The sequence below is a fragment of the Amphiprion ocellaris genome, chromosome 19, assembly GCF_022539595.1.
Source record: "Amphiprion ocellaris isolate individual 3 ecotype Okinawa chromosome 19, ASM2253959v1, whole genome shotgun sequence".
NCBI lineage: Eukaryota > Metazoa > Chordata > Actinopteri > Pomacentridae > Amphiprion > Amphiprion ocellaris.
In genome coordinates, this window is record NC_072784.1 from 21,371,960 (window position 1) to 21,389,233 (window position 17,274).

At 42.4% G+C, this 17,274-nt stretch overlaps 1 protein-coding gene across 7 annotated transcripts in view; it reads left to right on the plus strand.

Annotated features, from left to right (window-relative positions):
• adgrl1a (adhesion G protein-coupled receptor L1a) overlaps nucleotides 1–17,274 on the plus strand; it is a 153,246-nt gene that overhangs the window by 58,681 nt on the left and 77,291 nt on the right. The window contains exon 1 of one of the 7 annotated variants that reach the window (XM_023277936.3): nucleotides 37–294. The exons of 3 other annotated variants lie outside the window; for them this stretch is intronic. Coding sequence is in view for 1 of the 4 variants with exons in the window: in XM_055005085.1 (XP_054861060.1) it covers nucleotides 12,999–13,067 (69 nt within the window). In the remaining 3 variants the exon portion in view is untranslated. Of the gene's footprint in view, nucleotides 1–36; nucleotides 295–730; nucleotides 755–12,983; nucleotides 13,068–17,274 lie in introns of those variants that run through there. 3 more of the 7 variants (XM_055005088.1, XM_055005085.1, XM_055005089.1) reach the window with 3 other exon arrangements.

Genomic DNA, 17,274 nt, shown 5'->3' on the forward strand with positions numbered 1-17,274 from the left:
TGCTCTGTCCGTGAGGATTTTTTCCCCCGGACTGCCATTATTATATATATTTTTTATTAATAGTCGGGTGGATTTTTTTCTCTCTCCCCCTCTCCCGTTTTTCTTTCTCCCGTCGGTTTGTCTTTAAGATAGCAGGCTATTAATTTTTAATTCTTATGCATCCGCACGAAGACGTTGCCATAGAGGAGAAAACGAGTGATAACCAGAGGGGGAGAAAAGGAGAAGGAGGCAAGTGAGGAGAGAATGAATGAGACACTCTGAGCAATCAAGGAGAAGGAGATTGGAGGAAACAAGGTAGGACCGACGCACAGTTTTTTATTTCATCTTATGTGCTTTTAATACATGTCATACCAGTGCGACATTAATAGCCTGTAATGTGCACCAACCGGGCTCCTCGCATCAGCCTGCGTGAGGTGTTCAACCGTGTAATCCGATTTATTTATTTAATATTTTATGTTTGACAGATACGGAGTTCATGTTTACGGTGCGTCGCTGGCAGTCGCTTCATATTTAAAAATGCGCCCTGAATGTTCTAAACTAGTCGAATCTGAAAGCAGGACTCTTCGTTTTGTGGGCCTATTCATTGCACCGTGGCCTGCACACTAATAGATTTAGGTAATTTTAAATAATACGTACAGTGTGCGAGCTTGGAAACGACAGTTGGCTTGTCCCGCGAAAACATTATCTATGGTGGAGGATTTTTCAGTTATGGACAAACAGAGGAGACATATGCGTCTGGTAAATAACCCACAATGTAAGTGATGGAGTCTTTATCGTAGCTGAAAAGTAGATAGGAAAAAGTGATATTCTGGGATGCATAAGTGGTTTCAGTCACTGTTTTTTTCTTTCATTTAAAAAAAAATCTGAGCACAGGTTCATTCACTCGTTGGCTGTTAGAGGAATAAATGCATCAGAGCGAAGTGCAGCCTGAAAGTGAACTGCTCTGTCCAATCCCCCATGTCCAGCAGTGCACTATTAATCCTGCACCTCTTCAAATCATTACCTATAGGCCGGGCTGCCCTCAGAGAGGTCTGGGGAGCCCCAGCAGTCCTTGAGGAATGTTTCAGGGTGTCCCCAGCTAAGTGAGAAATTCCTTCAAAATTTGACTTACCTGAAAATCCCAGTTACAAAATGCATCCAAAAGGCATGTTGACAGGTTCATGTCTCCACATCACCTCCGTATAGTATAAAACCACAGCAGGAAAAATATCCTGATGCATCCAAATTTAATCAAATGTGACCCCGTAATGTTTAGGGGTTCATATCGTGAAAATTGAGGCGCCATTATAATATTTCTATGCTGAACTAATTCCCAATTTAATAATGAAACATCTAATAAAAAGGCATCAGCAGCCTATATTGTAGTTATGATGAATGAAATTAAACCTTTTGCCTTTGTGTGTTATTATGATAAAATTGAACCTGAGGAGGCATATAAGAAAGACCCTGAAAACAGTTATTTTCAGCTGGTAAGCCCTTTCCTCATTTCACCGGGGTGCATTGTGTTTGTCCTGCCAATTCTTGGGGAAAAATTGGCATGTCTACTATTCTGAAGGGGCTGAATGAAATTCAAATTCTTCAGGTGGTAAAACAGCAATATTGCAACTGTCTGATTGCGTTATCTGGGCATTCAAGAAGCCAGACTTGGAATTGGTTTACTGCCAAACACACTCCCCAGGAAGACAGAAGGATTTATTTCCCCCTTGTCTGTGTGTCACATCACCTTCAGAAAAATTATACCCGGCTTTCAATGGTTGAATAATAGTCATATATTAGCATGGCATTAATGATCGTCAGCCATTTAATAAGTCTCTAATCATAATTAGATTTATTTCTTTGTGAGTTTTCGGAGGCTCTGCGATGCTACGGTCAGGATTTGATGAGCATATTGTTCTGTTCAAAGTTGTGAAGCAAATACTGTATACAGAACCTGACTGATGGTCTTTCCATAGAAAAAATGAGTTATTTAGGTTTATTCAATGTGTCCAGTTTTTAAGAATGTTTCCACTGCACATGCATGCATACAACAAATGCACACACTCGTGTGTGTGTCCATGCATGCATGAAGGTGCACGCATGCACACACACATACTATTGTTATGAATAAGAATAATCGTGCTAAACTCTAAAAGGCGGTATGGTTGTTTGTCTTTGACCGTTATGTTACTTTCTCTTATGTGCAATATGTATGACACTTTACAACTCCTTGACAAGGCTGAGTAAACGAATATGTTAATAAAAATGAGCAGAAAGATAAAGCACTGATACGAATTTCAGAAAATGACTTATGATGTTTCACACTCTCAGGACTGCTGAATGTACGAATGTAAGAATAATGTAAAAAAGACAATTTTTTAAAAAATGCTGAAAGCTTTTGGTGTCATGGTAACACCTCACAATGTTTTTATTTTTCCCACCATGGCTATTAATTACAGCAAGCAACACATACGGAATGCAACATGCCAATAAAAGGATTGTTGATTCTGACACAGCATGGAGATTTATCTGTAACCTGTGAGGGACGCTGACATCTTTTTCACGCATAGGATGGTGTGAAATGAAAATGAGTACATCTTTGAGTAACACAGCATAACACTAAATTATTCTACAGTTGCACTTAGGGTTTGAGATCGCAAATAACATAATTGTAAAAGGTAAAGAAGAATATATGACAGTTGTACGAATGTACCGAATCCCCGATTCAATTATATTTTTTATTTTGAGGTCAGAATTGTTTTCCGTTTTCTATTTTGTGCCTCACCTCAACAGGAATTCATGCTGTGGTTGATATTGTTTTGGTATCAATCTAGATTTTTCAGAAAATGTTGGAAAATATATCCAGAAAATAAATCATAAAATATACATATAATCATTAACGATTTTGCACAATGATCCATTTACTACAGCCGCCCATTGTCCAGGACAAATGCTTATTTTTCTAAAACAAACTTGAATTTAACCTGCACATATTTAGCTGTAACTAAACAGCACAAAACATCTAGAACCGTGAAATCGGCCATCACTTGACAGTACATATCAAATTATTTTCATTTCTTAAATTTGCTGTGTGCAGAGGTAATCATAACACACAAACACATACACACACACCTAACAACACACACTTCACTGTACACATGCTGGCATTGTAAGTTTGTTCAACCTTGAGGAGGAAATTGCTTGGAAATATTTCGTGCTCGTACAGAACATACACTTTCACCAATGCACTGCAGTATATTCTGATGATAAACATAATCTTAGAGTTGTCTCTTGATGATGAAAGGTTCCCAGATATAATATCCGATTAGTACTCCAAGCCGGCCTGTCATAGTCTGCAGAACAGCGGAATTTATTTTGTTTTATCATGTCCGTGGTCTGTATAGATTTGTTGTAACTCAGATTATTTGCAATTGTAATGAATGAAAAACAAACCTTTGCAAGATTGAATTGTACCCGAATGTGAATTTTTGACCTTTTTTCATAATCTCATTTCTGCATAGCGTAGCTCACAAAATAATTCAAATGCCTGTTGCAGCATCATCGCAGTACATGATTAGAGCGCTCCCTTCAGCCTATTTCATCTCATTAGCTTGGAGATATCCACTGATGGATGTGGCAGTTTTTTTAATAGTATCTGATCAGGTGCTGTGTACCTCTGTAGCCCTTGAGCATCTGCAAAGATTTTTTTTTGCCCTTTTCTGTTGTGTTAAAATGCTGTGTCTCTCTCGGGCAGTTTTGCTCTGGACTGACCTACCGTGGAAACTGTTTACTGTGTAGTGCCAGGCAGCGTTTTCTTACTCCTTCCCTTTGTAGGCAGCACCGTTTACCTGGCAGTGGGATTTCTGCGGTTGTCACCAGCCTGATAAGACTTGTCCTGACAGGAAAGCCATTGTGACTATAATGACAGTTATTGTGGTTCAGTGTTTTACCACAGCCAACAAAACACACTGGAAATGGGTTTTAACAGCTGCTGTTGGACTAATTATTCCAATCAAAAATACCCTATTATGTTTTCTAAGGCCATTTGTAATGTGTTGGCTGTTTTTCCCTTAAATGCTAGATTACATTTTGGGAGCATAAACATGCAATAATGGATTGGAAAGAAAGGGACAAGGAGAGGAGGAGAGGAAAAGAAAATAGAGGATGAAGAGCAGAGAGTGCAGTAGCAAACAGGAGAGGCACATAATAGGCAACACGCAGAAACTGTCTTTGCTGTGGCAATGAGGTGCAAAAGCGATGGGCCATGCACGTCCATTTTGAAGCTCACGGCCTTTGTGTTGAGGAGTTCTCCGTGAATGTAGCCATGCACTCATGCAGCAGCCTGTAACTGCAAGTTATCGGCTCTGTGGTCTCTGCTACATCTGGAGAAAGTCTGGAGGTGTGGGTTTTGAGAAGCCAATCTTACAGGAACCCTACCACACGCTAATTCAATTCAATTTCTGCCAGCCCTGTGCATGTGTAGGCGCCGGCATGGCGAAAATGAACAGGAGCAACAAGAGCGCATGAACAGGAAAAATCGATGAGGACTCTTTTTCATAAATGGAGTGGGTGTTAAATTAGCTGGATTGGCCCATGTAGCAACACGTTGGATTGAGTGCCTGGTGTATTTGGGTTGTGTCTATCGACTGAGAGACGACTTGGTGTACAGCAGTGAAAAGACTGTGATGCTCAATCAATGTGACCAATCAGCCTCACCAGCAATTCATTCACTTTTACACAGATTTGTCAGGGAGAAAGGGACTCTGAATTGGTGTTTTAAAAAAAGTGTCGCTGCAGTTTTGATGATCAGTATGAAATGGTTACCTTTTCGGGGGGGGGGCGTTTCCTGCCTACAGTAAATAGTCACAGTGATGGATAGCTTAAAGGAAAATGCACCTCAACCGTTCCGCTATTGGGTGATCCTTAATGGAGCTTTCACGAACCCTTTTTAGTCTGTCAGATTTTTCTATTAACATTGTTAGAAGCAACGTGAAATACCAGCTCGCTCACTCTGTTTGCCAGTTTTCATTTCTTAACATGTATTTCATAGATTTTCAAGCCCTTTGTGCCAAGCTACAATTTGGACGGCACTTGAGAATAATGATCACAAATCAGTATAATCTTGGTTTGCAGGATGTCTGGCATTTTAGGAAATCGGTTACGGCAGGTCCTACAAAAGGTGCATAATGCTGGTAACACCATGAGATCAATCCCAGTCCATCTGCACCGATACCAAACCATGTGTGAAATCACAGAGACATGCATGAATGTGAATATATGCAAACACTTACACTTCTGAAATCTTTTAACATGAACTCAGGACTAATTTTACACAAAAACGAAAATTCCCATGGAGTGGACTAGAGGAGCTTAAAAAAAAGCATTGTATATAAAGAGAAAGATGAAGAGAAGGTCCGTCTTAGTTAAACCCTTGTCCTCACATAATTGGAGTAGCTTTCCTCATCCAACCTGTCCATCTGAAAAAGGAGGAGCACACAGATGAAAGGAAACAGGGATCAATTGACCTAATAGCTTGTCCAATCAATCCTTATGTTTTTCAGATAGCTTGATGGAGGGTGCAGGCAGGAGTGCTGGATGAGCCCCTCTAATTGGCTCGACCAAAACGGACAGAGCGGGAGACTGAGTGGTAATGGCAGGTGGAGTCGTCACTCCTCCTCACACCTGGTGCTCTTAGTCTCCAAGCATCAATAGTGACACCTTTATCCTCATTACCTTCAGCTTAGCGCCGTGTACAGACCCTTCATTTACTGTTGCAGGTCTCCAATGTTCCTTATTGCACCTTCAATTATAGAATCCACTTTCTTTCTCGCTTACTGCCACTGACACCTCACCCTCATTCAGTGGCTATCGGAGTTACTCAGCATTGTCTGTGCCATCAGTGCATTTGGTTAAGCAGTAGAATTTGGAGAGACATTTATATCAACATGACCCTTACAAACAATGCTCACCCGAGTCATCCCACAGAGGACGGCTCTGGCGGGTTCGTATTTGTGTCAGCGTCACTCCCCTCGGAGTATATGGTGTTGGACTGGTGTGAGCGTGTTTGTGTTTGTGTTCCATGCTGTGAGCTGTGAGAAGAGGCAACGTCAAGAAACAACACGGGACCAAAAGAAGCTGCTTGTTTTCCCATCTGCCGAGATGGGAGTTGGAGGGAAGCAGGTAGAAAAAAAAAAGAGAGCGATGAGGCAGAGGGGAGGAAGAGGGGGAGGGGAAGGGAGATGGAGAGGTGTGAAAGGGCACGTATATTCATAAACAGCTGCAAAAACACCTAGAGCATTATACATACAGTAGGCAGATGCCAGATAATACAGAGATGGGGGGGGGGGGGAGGGCACCAAGACAGAAAAAGTCCATAAACACCTAGAGCAATGAACTTGGAGAGAGGGAGAGAAAGAGAGAGAGAGGGAGAGAGAAAGCAAGTGTGAGAGAGAGCACATCCGGGGTGGATTAATTAAGGATTATAATTATGTTGGGACTATGCATGTCTCGCCTGAGACTACCCAGTGCCTCGCCTCTCCAATCCTTGTGCCCTCTGCTCCTCTGCACATATGGACACAAACCACAGGAAAATACTACCCACACTTGCGGTAATATAGATTCACCTCTCTGACACTGTTCAAAAAAAGAATGAGTGCAACAGTGTATTAACCTTTTTTGCTGCCGTTTTTTTAATCGGTCAACTACAACATGGATCTTATGATGTTAGCCTTTGTGCTCGTGCAGCAAATTTGGCAAATGAATCTGTGTGCTGCATTCTAGACATTACAATAAGACCTGTCTGGGTTTGTGACCAGGCATTGGTTCAAAACCCCAATGCGGTAGTGCGCACAAGTTTGTGACATCTTGGCTGTAAAACTAATTCAGATTTGGATTCTGTTTTAAAGAACGGTTAGATGATCTACTATTTCATTTGTATTCATCAATTTAGAACATTTTATTTTCTTCTAAAGGTGATACAGTGAATGTGTTCACACATGTCACATTTAGAAATAAAATTTATTTGACATGCTTTTGGCAACCTAATGGAATTCAGTTCTTTTTTTGGTTTAACTTGAAATAGAGCTGCAATGATTATTTAAATAATTCATTATTTGCCAAATGTTAAATTAATCACAGACATTTTTGACAGTTTTTGATAACGCTGGAGTAATTTTTTAGAGAAAAATGTCAGAATTCCTTATTTGTATATTCCCTGGTTTCTTTCCTCCTTTCCATCCCATAAATGGAATATCTTTGTACTGTAACCAAAATGAGCTGTTTGAGAATCTCATCTTTGACTTTGGGAAGCATATTAACATATTTTTCCCCCATCTTGTGGTATTTTATAGACCAACTAACTAATCAATTAATAAAGAAAATAATTGACAGAGTAATCGACAGTAGAAATCAATGTTAGTTGCAGCCCTGCTTGGAAAGATCTGTCATTTTCACTGCAATATGCTCCTCTACATTCATAAACTAGCCACTGACTTTTTCTCTCTGTCATTTGGTCCACGGCAGGCAACATGCAATGTTTATCAGAGATTCTTTTCCAAGTGCCTGCTGTGGTTGGACATGGAGCTGATGAGAGCAAAGGGAATGAATCAAAACAGTAAAGTTATGAGCTGCAAAATCAAAGCCAATGCAATACTAGTGAGCTATTATAGATACAGGCAGCAGAGAGCGTTTTCTAAGATTTACGCTTGTGTTATAAAGATAGGACTGAGACTGTAATCTCCTGTGCCACTAAGTGCATCGAGCTTTGTGTTTTTTCAGTGAAACTGCTCAACAGTCATCAACTGGGGCCCCAGTGTGGAATTAACAGTATCAATGTGAAGTAAGGCACTGCTAAAAATGACCATGCACACTCAACAATCCCTCTGTGGTTCCTTTTTAAATGTGTTTATAAAAACGACACTGTAGGGCACCGATTTTTAGCAGTCTGAGCGCTTTGCTTCTTCTTTTTTTGGAAACATCAACCAAAAATGTGGCATGTTTTATGAGAAAAAAAAATCTAAATGACGGGCACTGTGGCAGACTGTGGTGAATGATGAAGACACATATCTGATGGGATGCACGGGCTTCTCTGTCAAAGTGTGGATATGCTTTTAATCCAGCAATGATTACAAACACACCACTTTTGCTCTTGTAGTCCTGTTAGAACATGAACCACTCGTCGTACGTCATCCAACCGCAAAAGACACTGGCCAGACCACAGCTTAACCTCTAGTGCCCTCACAGCCCCAAGACAACGCAGAAAAGACACACACACACACACACACACACACACACACACACACACACACACACACACACACACACACACACACACACACACCATAACATAAACTGACCACCAAAAGCACACATGCGCACACTTCGTGCAGCCACAGAGGCATTTAGGGAACAGAATGGGAAGGATTTAATTGAGTCTTTGATCATTATAGAATTACCATGTGCCTTCTTGGCACCCTGGTTGTTGTTTCATGGATTAATCATTTTCATTCAACAAATTGTGGAATCCACACAGCAAATCAGTGTGCTGCCTGCTTGACATAGATATGCAGTTGGAGCAAGGGAATTTTAATGTGTTCTTGCCCTCCAATTGGCTCCAGTCGTCCATGCGACTTGATTTATTTGACAGATTGGTTTTATTGATTTACTGAATTAATGTGGTGCCAGTTTAATCAGTGTGCTATGGAACTATGCAGAATTTGACATCTCTGTGAACTCAAATGAATTGAGTGTATAATATTGATCTGGTTATCTACAGTATTTATTCAGCTATTTGTCTAAGAGCTGATTAATTCAGTGTGTACGAAATAATTTAGGTGTGTGTTTATGAGGCTGTGCAGGTGTTTATGTTTGTGTGTCTTTCTCTCTGTGTTTGCGTAACTGGCTGTGCATCTGCTCTGCACTGAAGCTGTCATCCAGTGTTTGAAACAGCAGTATTTCCGATTCATACCTTTAGCTTTCTGTACATGCAAAAGCGTGCTGCTACTCTATGTTACTAAATGTTACGTCACACAGGCTCTGCACGTTCAGCAATAATAAACATGGATTTACACGCAAATGCACACAAACACGCACTCTAACTGCAGTGTATGCGTTTGTGGGGGTTGTGTTTGCATTTGTGCCATGTGTTAAGTGTCACTGTGTAACAGCAGCATGCGCTATAATTACAGATCATATATTGTGGGGTTGGAGCAGTGTTCAGCACTGGTGTGGTGATTGAGCAGTATCTGTCAAAGAGGGCCAGAAGAGGGAGAGCAGTTCTCTAATTAGAGCTAACTCAGGATGGATATGGATGCTTTCTGACAGCTGTCTCATCTGATTCGGCTGCCTCTGGATGAGAGCAGTTGTTTGGAGATGTTTGTTTAGGCTCATTGTGGATAAAAGTAGAAGCTTTGCACGTCTCTTTCCTCTCATTTTGTGTGTAATGGAGGACCATGTAATGTTACTATTACACAGAATCTCACCTGTCATTTGGGTTTTCTGTATTTATAGGGCTGATTCTGTTTGCAAGACATTTAGCAGCCCTAGATGTAATCCTGCTAGAGTACATGGAGGTGAAAACATCAGAAATCATCAGTGATATAGCCGAGGCTTAGCATGTACATTACAGCAGAATTGTAACACTGTATGCTATTTTATGTAGATCTTAAAGCTGTTCTAGATCTAGAAGTAAAATCAAGCAAGGAAATGGGTAACTTTTTAATGGAGGGTAAACTCAAGCATGTACTACAGCAGAAATTAAAGCTCTTACTCCATGTGTTTATTTAATCATATGACATGGACCGCAGCTCAGGTCAGAATTATCATACAAGTTCAGACAACTGCAAAGGGCAGCATTCTGTATTCCACTGACATTTCTGCTGTGCATTATATTACACCGTATTTTTAATAAGATGTATGAGTAAAAATACAGTGGGAATGATCCCCAGGCTTACGGATAAATAGGATTGGGTTTGTACTTTGATTTTGAAAGAATTATGTATGAATGTTAGTCATTCTGTTTTGTATTACTGGCGGTTTTCAGTCACGTAGCACGGCTAGAAATTATACTGTATAGGTTCTGCATGCCTGAAATTCATTTACTGCATTCAAAGAGGAAACACCAGCCTTCAGTACTATGCAGCATTTTCACAGAATGCTTTATTTTTTTTTAAACTACAGAACTGCAGTCAGAGAGGTTATGTGCATGCTAGGAACAGGGTTTTAACTAGATTAGGGAAGTGCTCAAATTATTGCAGCTGTCATGTAAACATGTTAACTGGATTATCTTAGCGGAATTAAATCCTGAATTGAGGAAAGGATACCGCAATTGACTGACCTCAAAATCAATCTTTCGCTGTACTCTTGTATTTACGTCTACTGTGATTTCTTGATTTTTTTTTTGTGTGTGTGCTTCTGTACAAAGCGGAGACATGGCTAGTGGTAAAAAAAAAACAAACCCAAAGGAATACAACGCAAAGGACATTTTTCTGTGGAGCGACAGCAAAAAGGCTTTTGTCTAACAACTTGAGGTTACAGAGCCTGCGTTCTGGGGTTCTGTAAATTCATCATCATAACAAAACAGACACAAAGTCCCTGTAATTTCCTTGTGGTGCAAAAAAAACCAAACATGTTTTGTTTGGCTGCTTTGCATCAGACAAATCATGTGAACATCATCTACCGAGCAAGTTACTGCAAATCATAATCGTACAATTGCCTTTAGGTGGTTACTCATTGCAGACAGGTTAAAGTGTGCATTTAAACAAACAGTTCACACCGATGTGCTACTTTGGGTCTCTGTAAAGCTGCTAGACTGCATTTTTTAACTTCCTCTTTCCATAAATGTGGATGTGTTTTTTCTCTGTAATAACAGTCTGAAAGCATCTAGGCCTACATTAACCTCTTTTTCTGTGCTCTTTCTGTTACCCTCTAAACAATTTGTTCCGCCCTCACAGACTCTATTTGTCGACTAGTCTAAATAATTACGGTGTTTCAGCCCACATACGTACTTGTTTGCTCACCTACCATTTCAGGTTTACAGACCTAAATGTCTATGTGTTCATTGGTTCTCCTAATATGTGCCTGTTTACGCTCTCTTGCCCCTGTAACCTGCACTTACATGCACCTGTGTGGACTCCCCTTCCTCTGCGAGTGTACTAACGTTTGCCCCACACTCACCTTCTCTCTTGCTCATGTGCCCCCTCACTCACCCTTTGATGCAAGCAGATATGGATGGAAATACAAATTACCCCTGATGAACCCAGATATTGAGCTGTTTTAAAGCTTGAGGCTTTAGACAATATCCCTTCCTTGCTCCAACATGCTAGAGAAGGAGGGGCCGGGGTTTCTCACTACATTGAGGTTTTATGGGATTTATGACCCTTGTCCCTAGCAGCCATCTTTCCCTCCACTGGCAGTTCTCCCACTGGGTAGAATTAGCAGGCGAGGAAAACAAACAAATTACAAGGAAACAAATACAACATCTAATAAGCATGTACTGACATGAAGAGAAGGCTTTCAGCAGGATGCAGGCTTGAGAGGGAAAACGGAGGATAAGCAGTGTATAATCTTCACTCTCTGTCCCCTGTCTTCTGTTTTTGCATTTTCCTCTAATTTCCTCTTGCCCCGCTGTCCCCTCCACCCTCTGTGACTCGCCGGTGGGGCTCTCCGAGGAGATCATCTCTGAGCATGGGCAGTGTGAGACAGATGGGCGGATGATGGATCTGACGTGATAGACAGCAGGGTGATGGATGGCTGGCTGGCTGATAGGGGATTAATGCAGTGCTGAGGCCGCTGCTGCACAGCGGATGGCTTAGTGATAGATAGATAAAACTGACGAGCAGATAAACAAGAGAGCACTAATCCACGCCCCCTTGACGGACAGAAAATCAAAGTGAGGGAAAAGAGCCACAGAGGGAGAGGTGGACCTTTATATGGCCATCGCAGGGTGTAGAGCTTTCATGGGAGGGAATGTAAGTGGATGCAAGGTGAGATGAGGTAGGATGCTGAGGAGAGTTAAAGAGGGGCATTGTGTTGCAAAGATGTGGAGGCATGGGTCAGTGATAACACATCGAGTGAGGATTCATGCTTGATTTTTTTCTTCGTTTTTCTTTTTTTTCCCCACTGGACAATAGCATGAGTTTTGGTGATATGGCATGGCAGGTGACAGTGACTGCTGGCGATATGCTATTTCAAATGATAGCGAACAGTTTTAGTGCAGGGGAGAGATTAGGCATCACGGTAAATTGGCCATAGAGGGATGTGATGGGATGATTGGACAGCAGAGAGTGTGCTGGTCGGGAATAGAAGATAGAAGATAGGCATTATTGTTGTGCCTGTTGGTATTTTTTTTAATGCACTTCCCTCAACGCAACAGCTTAACCTTCCGTGTAATGTACGAAAAAATAAAGGTTTTGTCTCTATGTTTATGCAATTCAACTAACTGCTGAGTTGAAAAGGTCTGTCGTGATGAGAGGACGAGAAAAAAAAGTAGGAGGAGTGGAGGACAAGCCCACAGAGAGTTCCTCTGAAAATAGGGAGCAAGCTGCCTATCCTTGCGTTATTATCGAGCGCTAAGCTTTGTCTCTGTTCACCGTTTCAGAGGACCCCAGGGGTTCTGGCATCGATCCGGTGTGCTTAGAATGCACTCCAGTGTCACCTATTTAAACATAGGGAGACACTAGCCAACAGAGACAAGCCTTTATTTATCAAGCCTCTGATTTTGGCTGCATGGATGACAACCTGATTAGCACTTAAAGGAGCTCTTAAATCTTATATTGGAATAGATGGAAGCAATCTATACCGGGAGAGAGACAGCAGTCTGAGTAGGAGAGTGTTAGAGAGGAGGAACAGAAAGGTGGAGGACTGTGTCATTCAGGGGTTTAATAAAGGGGAGGGACAGGCTGGATGAGAAGTGTGTGATAGTGACAAGCAAGAGAGGAAGAGAAAGTGTGAGACAGGGACCAATGGATGAGAAGTCGAAGGAGCAAGGGGATGAGAGCGAGAGCAAAGCATGTTACTGAGGAGTGATGGCGGAGAATGGGGGACCAGATGAGACCTCAAGTGGCTGGGACAACGAGCGAATGTCAAATAAGTGGGTGAGAATATTGTGAACAAGTGAAGGCCTGAACAAATGAACAAATCGCTGAGCAAACAAGTGGGTGATGACTGTACATTCGTGTGCGTTCATGCAGACTGTGGTGGTGTCGGGACACGTGCGCACGCAGGAAAATGAATGAGTGAGGCATGATAGAACAGACTAAGTGAGTGAGTAATGGGGGTTACTGATGGGTGTGTTGACAGAAAGTGTCAGCTTTAACCACACTGACCTGCGAATACAGGCTGCATGCACAAGTGGCTGAATTTGAGTGCCAGCTTGGACGTGAACTGACTGTAAAATTGGATGTGAATTTCGAGTTGGATGTGAAATGAATGTAAATACGAAAAGTAGGTGGATGGTGTTTGCACATTTATCTCTATGTGTCAGTCTCCTGTCGTTTCTACATCACTTTAGATGAGCCCAGGAGATGAGCATCTCTCTAGTCTCTCACACATAAATGCAGCTACATTTGAACACCTCATTTCATCTTCTGTGTAATTATAGCAAGTGGGCTTGCACAGTGATATTTTTCAAGGAAGATCTGCCATCTTTGCTGCTTGTCACCATCAAGGCACTAAAATTAAGGCTTGCGTTTTTAGGTCAGATTAGACTCCATTAAATAATCCAACCTTTTTAGCATTCTGTAAGCGGAAACTGCATTGTTTTGTGTAATAGATGACTATATTAACTCTCATAGAAAGAGGAACACTAAGCGACGCCAGTGCTCGATTAGAGAAGAGCTGTTACCAGAGTGGAGCAGGATAATTTATTCTTCTTTCCCTTGGGATGCCAATGACCAATTCACTCTCCACGGTGAGAAGTATGTATATGATTATGTGTGTGACGGTGGTGGTAGGTTGATGTAGGGACATTTGTGATGAGGGTATTGTCTGTCCTTTAGCCTGTGCTACACTCAAATATTTCCCCCTCTCACCTTGTCTATGTCCATAACATCAGCAGCAAAACAATACCGCCCAAGAAATGTCAAGAGAATTTGCATGGCATAAATGCACACACATTGTTTACTGTCTCCCCTGCTCTGCCGGCTTTTCCCTTTTTTTTCTGCTTGCTCGTCTCTCTCATCTCCTTGTCTACTATAGCTCCATCTCCTGCCCTCTCCACCACCCTTGGCTGCAGCATTCTTGTCTGACCCTGTCGTAGTCTCCTTCAGGGTCTGCCTCTTGGTGATCAAGCTCCATTATTTATGCTGTATCGTGTTTCACCATCAATTACCGCAATGGAACAATTGAGACAGATTTCCTTGACTGTCACAATAGCAGCGAGACTCAGCAGAGGTTGGAAATGGAATTAGCCTTAAATGGAATTTAATTTTCACTGTTGTTGTCTCTGAAGCCTGTCTACCACCCAGACTCAGTGACTCTCTTTGGTAGTGCTTTCACTATTGTGCGTTGTGCGTGAGAGAGATTACTGTTGTGCTGCTTAATGGCAACTGTAGCATTTGTAATGTGATGCACATGTGCAAATGCGTCTGTTTCCTATAACACTGTACTGCCATTGTGCTGCACCTTTGCTCAGTTTTATAAAAGAAAATCTTACAGTGACAATTCACAGTTAAGACTGAGAGATGTCAATGCGTCAGTCCATAATACAGCAGGATACGAGGAGTGCTTTGTTTATTTTTTTTCTTCTGACGGATGGAAAAATACGGTGGCCTGGCAAAGTCTTTTCAAACCAACAATAGACGACATTTTTATATCCATTGAATGCAAAATAAATACAAATAAGAGTCCTACATGAGTCAATAAATTACCAGACTTCATCCACAGCAGCTGGCACTGCTTTGACATGAAATACATAAGCGAATGAATAAGTAAATAGATAAATGAATAAGAGCTGTCGATGTGTGAATCAATGTTTATGGATCGCCATCCAAAGGACCTGCTGTGCGGCCGATCAAATGAATGTGGTGGCGATTTTATGTCTGCAAGTCGATGTTTGTAAGTTAAGCTGGCTCTGGGTTTGAAGCTGCAGCGATGTTTTGCTTCTGTTTTCCGCTGTATAGGTGTGTATGTATGTATATGTATGATGCATTTGGCCTTGTTTGAGGGGTGTGTGTCAGTGGCAGTTATGTTCCCTGAATAGCAATGGTGGCTGTTGTTTCTGATGAATTCCGTGTGGTGTTTTTCCGACTTCTCTGCTCTCCTTTTCCTTGCGCTTAACACAAACATAATCAATACTTGAATTAATGTGCAAGTAAAGAGGCAAAACATGTCACACTGGCCTTGGCACAAGCTGACGCCCTGCCCCCACCCCAACAGCCTCCAACCCAGCTGGGCTGAGCAAAGTCAAGAGAGGGGGGAATTAAAAGACAGAGCAAGAGTGTGTGGAGGAGAAGCGTTCATACCGAGCACATTATGGAAGTAAATTAGAATGCATTCAGAATATGTCTTTTTTGCTGCTGTATTAATTTTACTAATTATTAGTCAAGAGGTAATTATGTCTTGCTTCACGGTTGATGCCTCTTGACAAGGAGGCAGCGGTGTGGTGAATGATGTGTGCACTCAAGTGTTGGAGGTGAGTGCAACGTAAGGAATAAAGAGCAGTGACTACAGAATGACTAGACAGGCCACAGGTGTGGGTGTCGGCTCAAGGTAGGGTGTCTGTCTGTGTGTAGGCATTAGCATTTGTGTGTTGTGTTTGCGTACGAGTGACAGGGTGTGAGGCTCAAGAGGCAGAACGGTGATTCGTGAGTATTGTATTCCCGTAATCTGCTCAGATCAGATCAACCAGAGCCAATAATGCAACACTGAGCCTAATACCACACTGTTCTTTCTTTATCTCTCACTTCTCGTTCTCTCTCTCAGTCTCTATGCCCCCCCATCCTCTCTCTGTATTTTGTCTTTTCACTGCAGTGGGAGCCAGCTCTGCTGCAGAGGGAAAGATGGAGTAAAGATGGAGAGAGAGAGAGAGAGAGAGAGAGAGAGAGAGAGAGAAAGACAGACTAGAAAGAGTCAGGAAGATTGATGGTGAGAAATGGAGATAGGACTAAGAAAGCGACTCAGAGAACAGATGAGGAAGGTGGACGGGATTGAACAGTAAACGAATACTGCTCGGCTTGTGTGTGCTCCTGTTAGAGCCTGATACCGAATCAAACAGTGCTCTTTCTCTCTATTGACACACAACCGGGGACAAACATACACACACACACTGGCCACAAGCATTTGAGTTTGTTTTTGGCCAGTGCTGGGAGGTGCTTGGCAGAAGAAATTAAGCCTAACAACCGTGGCATCTGTCTCAGCAGCAGGAGAGTCCCGCCTCCCCACCCACACATGACCTGCCCTGCTTTCATTCACTGAGCTGCCTGCTGCCAGCCTCAGGATGGGCTGCTGCCTCCGCCACTGCCCGCCACCCCCCTCCGCCCTGGCCTCTCTGCTGCCAACCACGCTGTGCCCGCGCCCATGTTTCCCCCTCGAGCAACAACCAGGAGCCTAGCGATATGGCTGCTTCAAATATTCATAACAGCCACGCTGCAACACAGTGCTCTCTGCTCCCCTCCATTTTGAGAGGCAATTCTCATGCTGTAGCTGCTGTTGGCCTGAACACAGTATTTGTGCTCTGAGTCAACTACTCTGTGGTCAGTGTGTATGAGCAGTACGTACTATAAGTGTTAAGCAGGGCTTTGAATCTTCAGTCTAGCCTCCCAACTGATTATCTGTGGAGCTAAATATAAGCACTCTTTCCACCATCCCTCCATCTAGTACCAAACCTCCCCCTCACCCAGAGCTAGAACAACCACCAGCCTGCTAAAGGGGTCGTGCTGCTTTACACTACACGGAAACCTAGCTGAAACCAGGGAAGAGCAAACTGGTACACATGCAGAAGAGACGCCAATGCTATACTTAGGCACAGGCACACCGCTGGGCCGGTGAGTAATACATGCAAAGACTATTAAGAACAGAAATGTATCTGGGCTTTTCTGCACACACAAACATGTAGGCCCGTAGAGTGATGTGAGAGGCAGCTTCCGGTAAAAGAAGTTCTACTATGTGTCTCCCAGGAAGCCACAGGCTGGATAAACATCCATGTGGAGAAACAGCAGATGCCTCCGTCTTCCTCTAATGCCTGCTCCCCCCTTTCTATTCACTGTCATCCCTTCACATCCTACCACCTACTCAATTCTCTCTCTTGCTCTCTCTTCTCTGCCTCCTTATTGAGGAATACCTCACACTTGCTCTTTTCCGCTC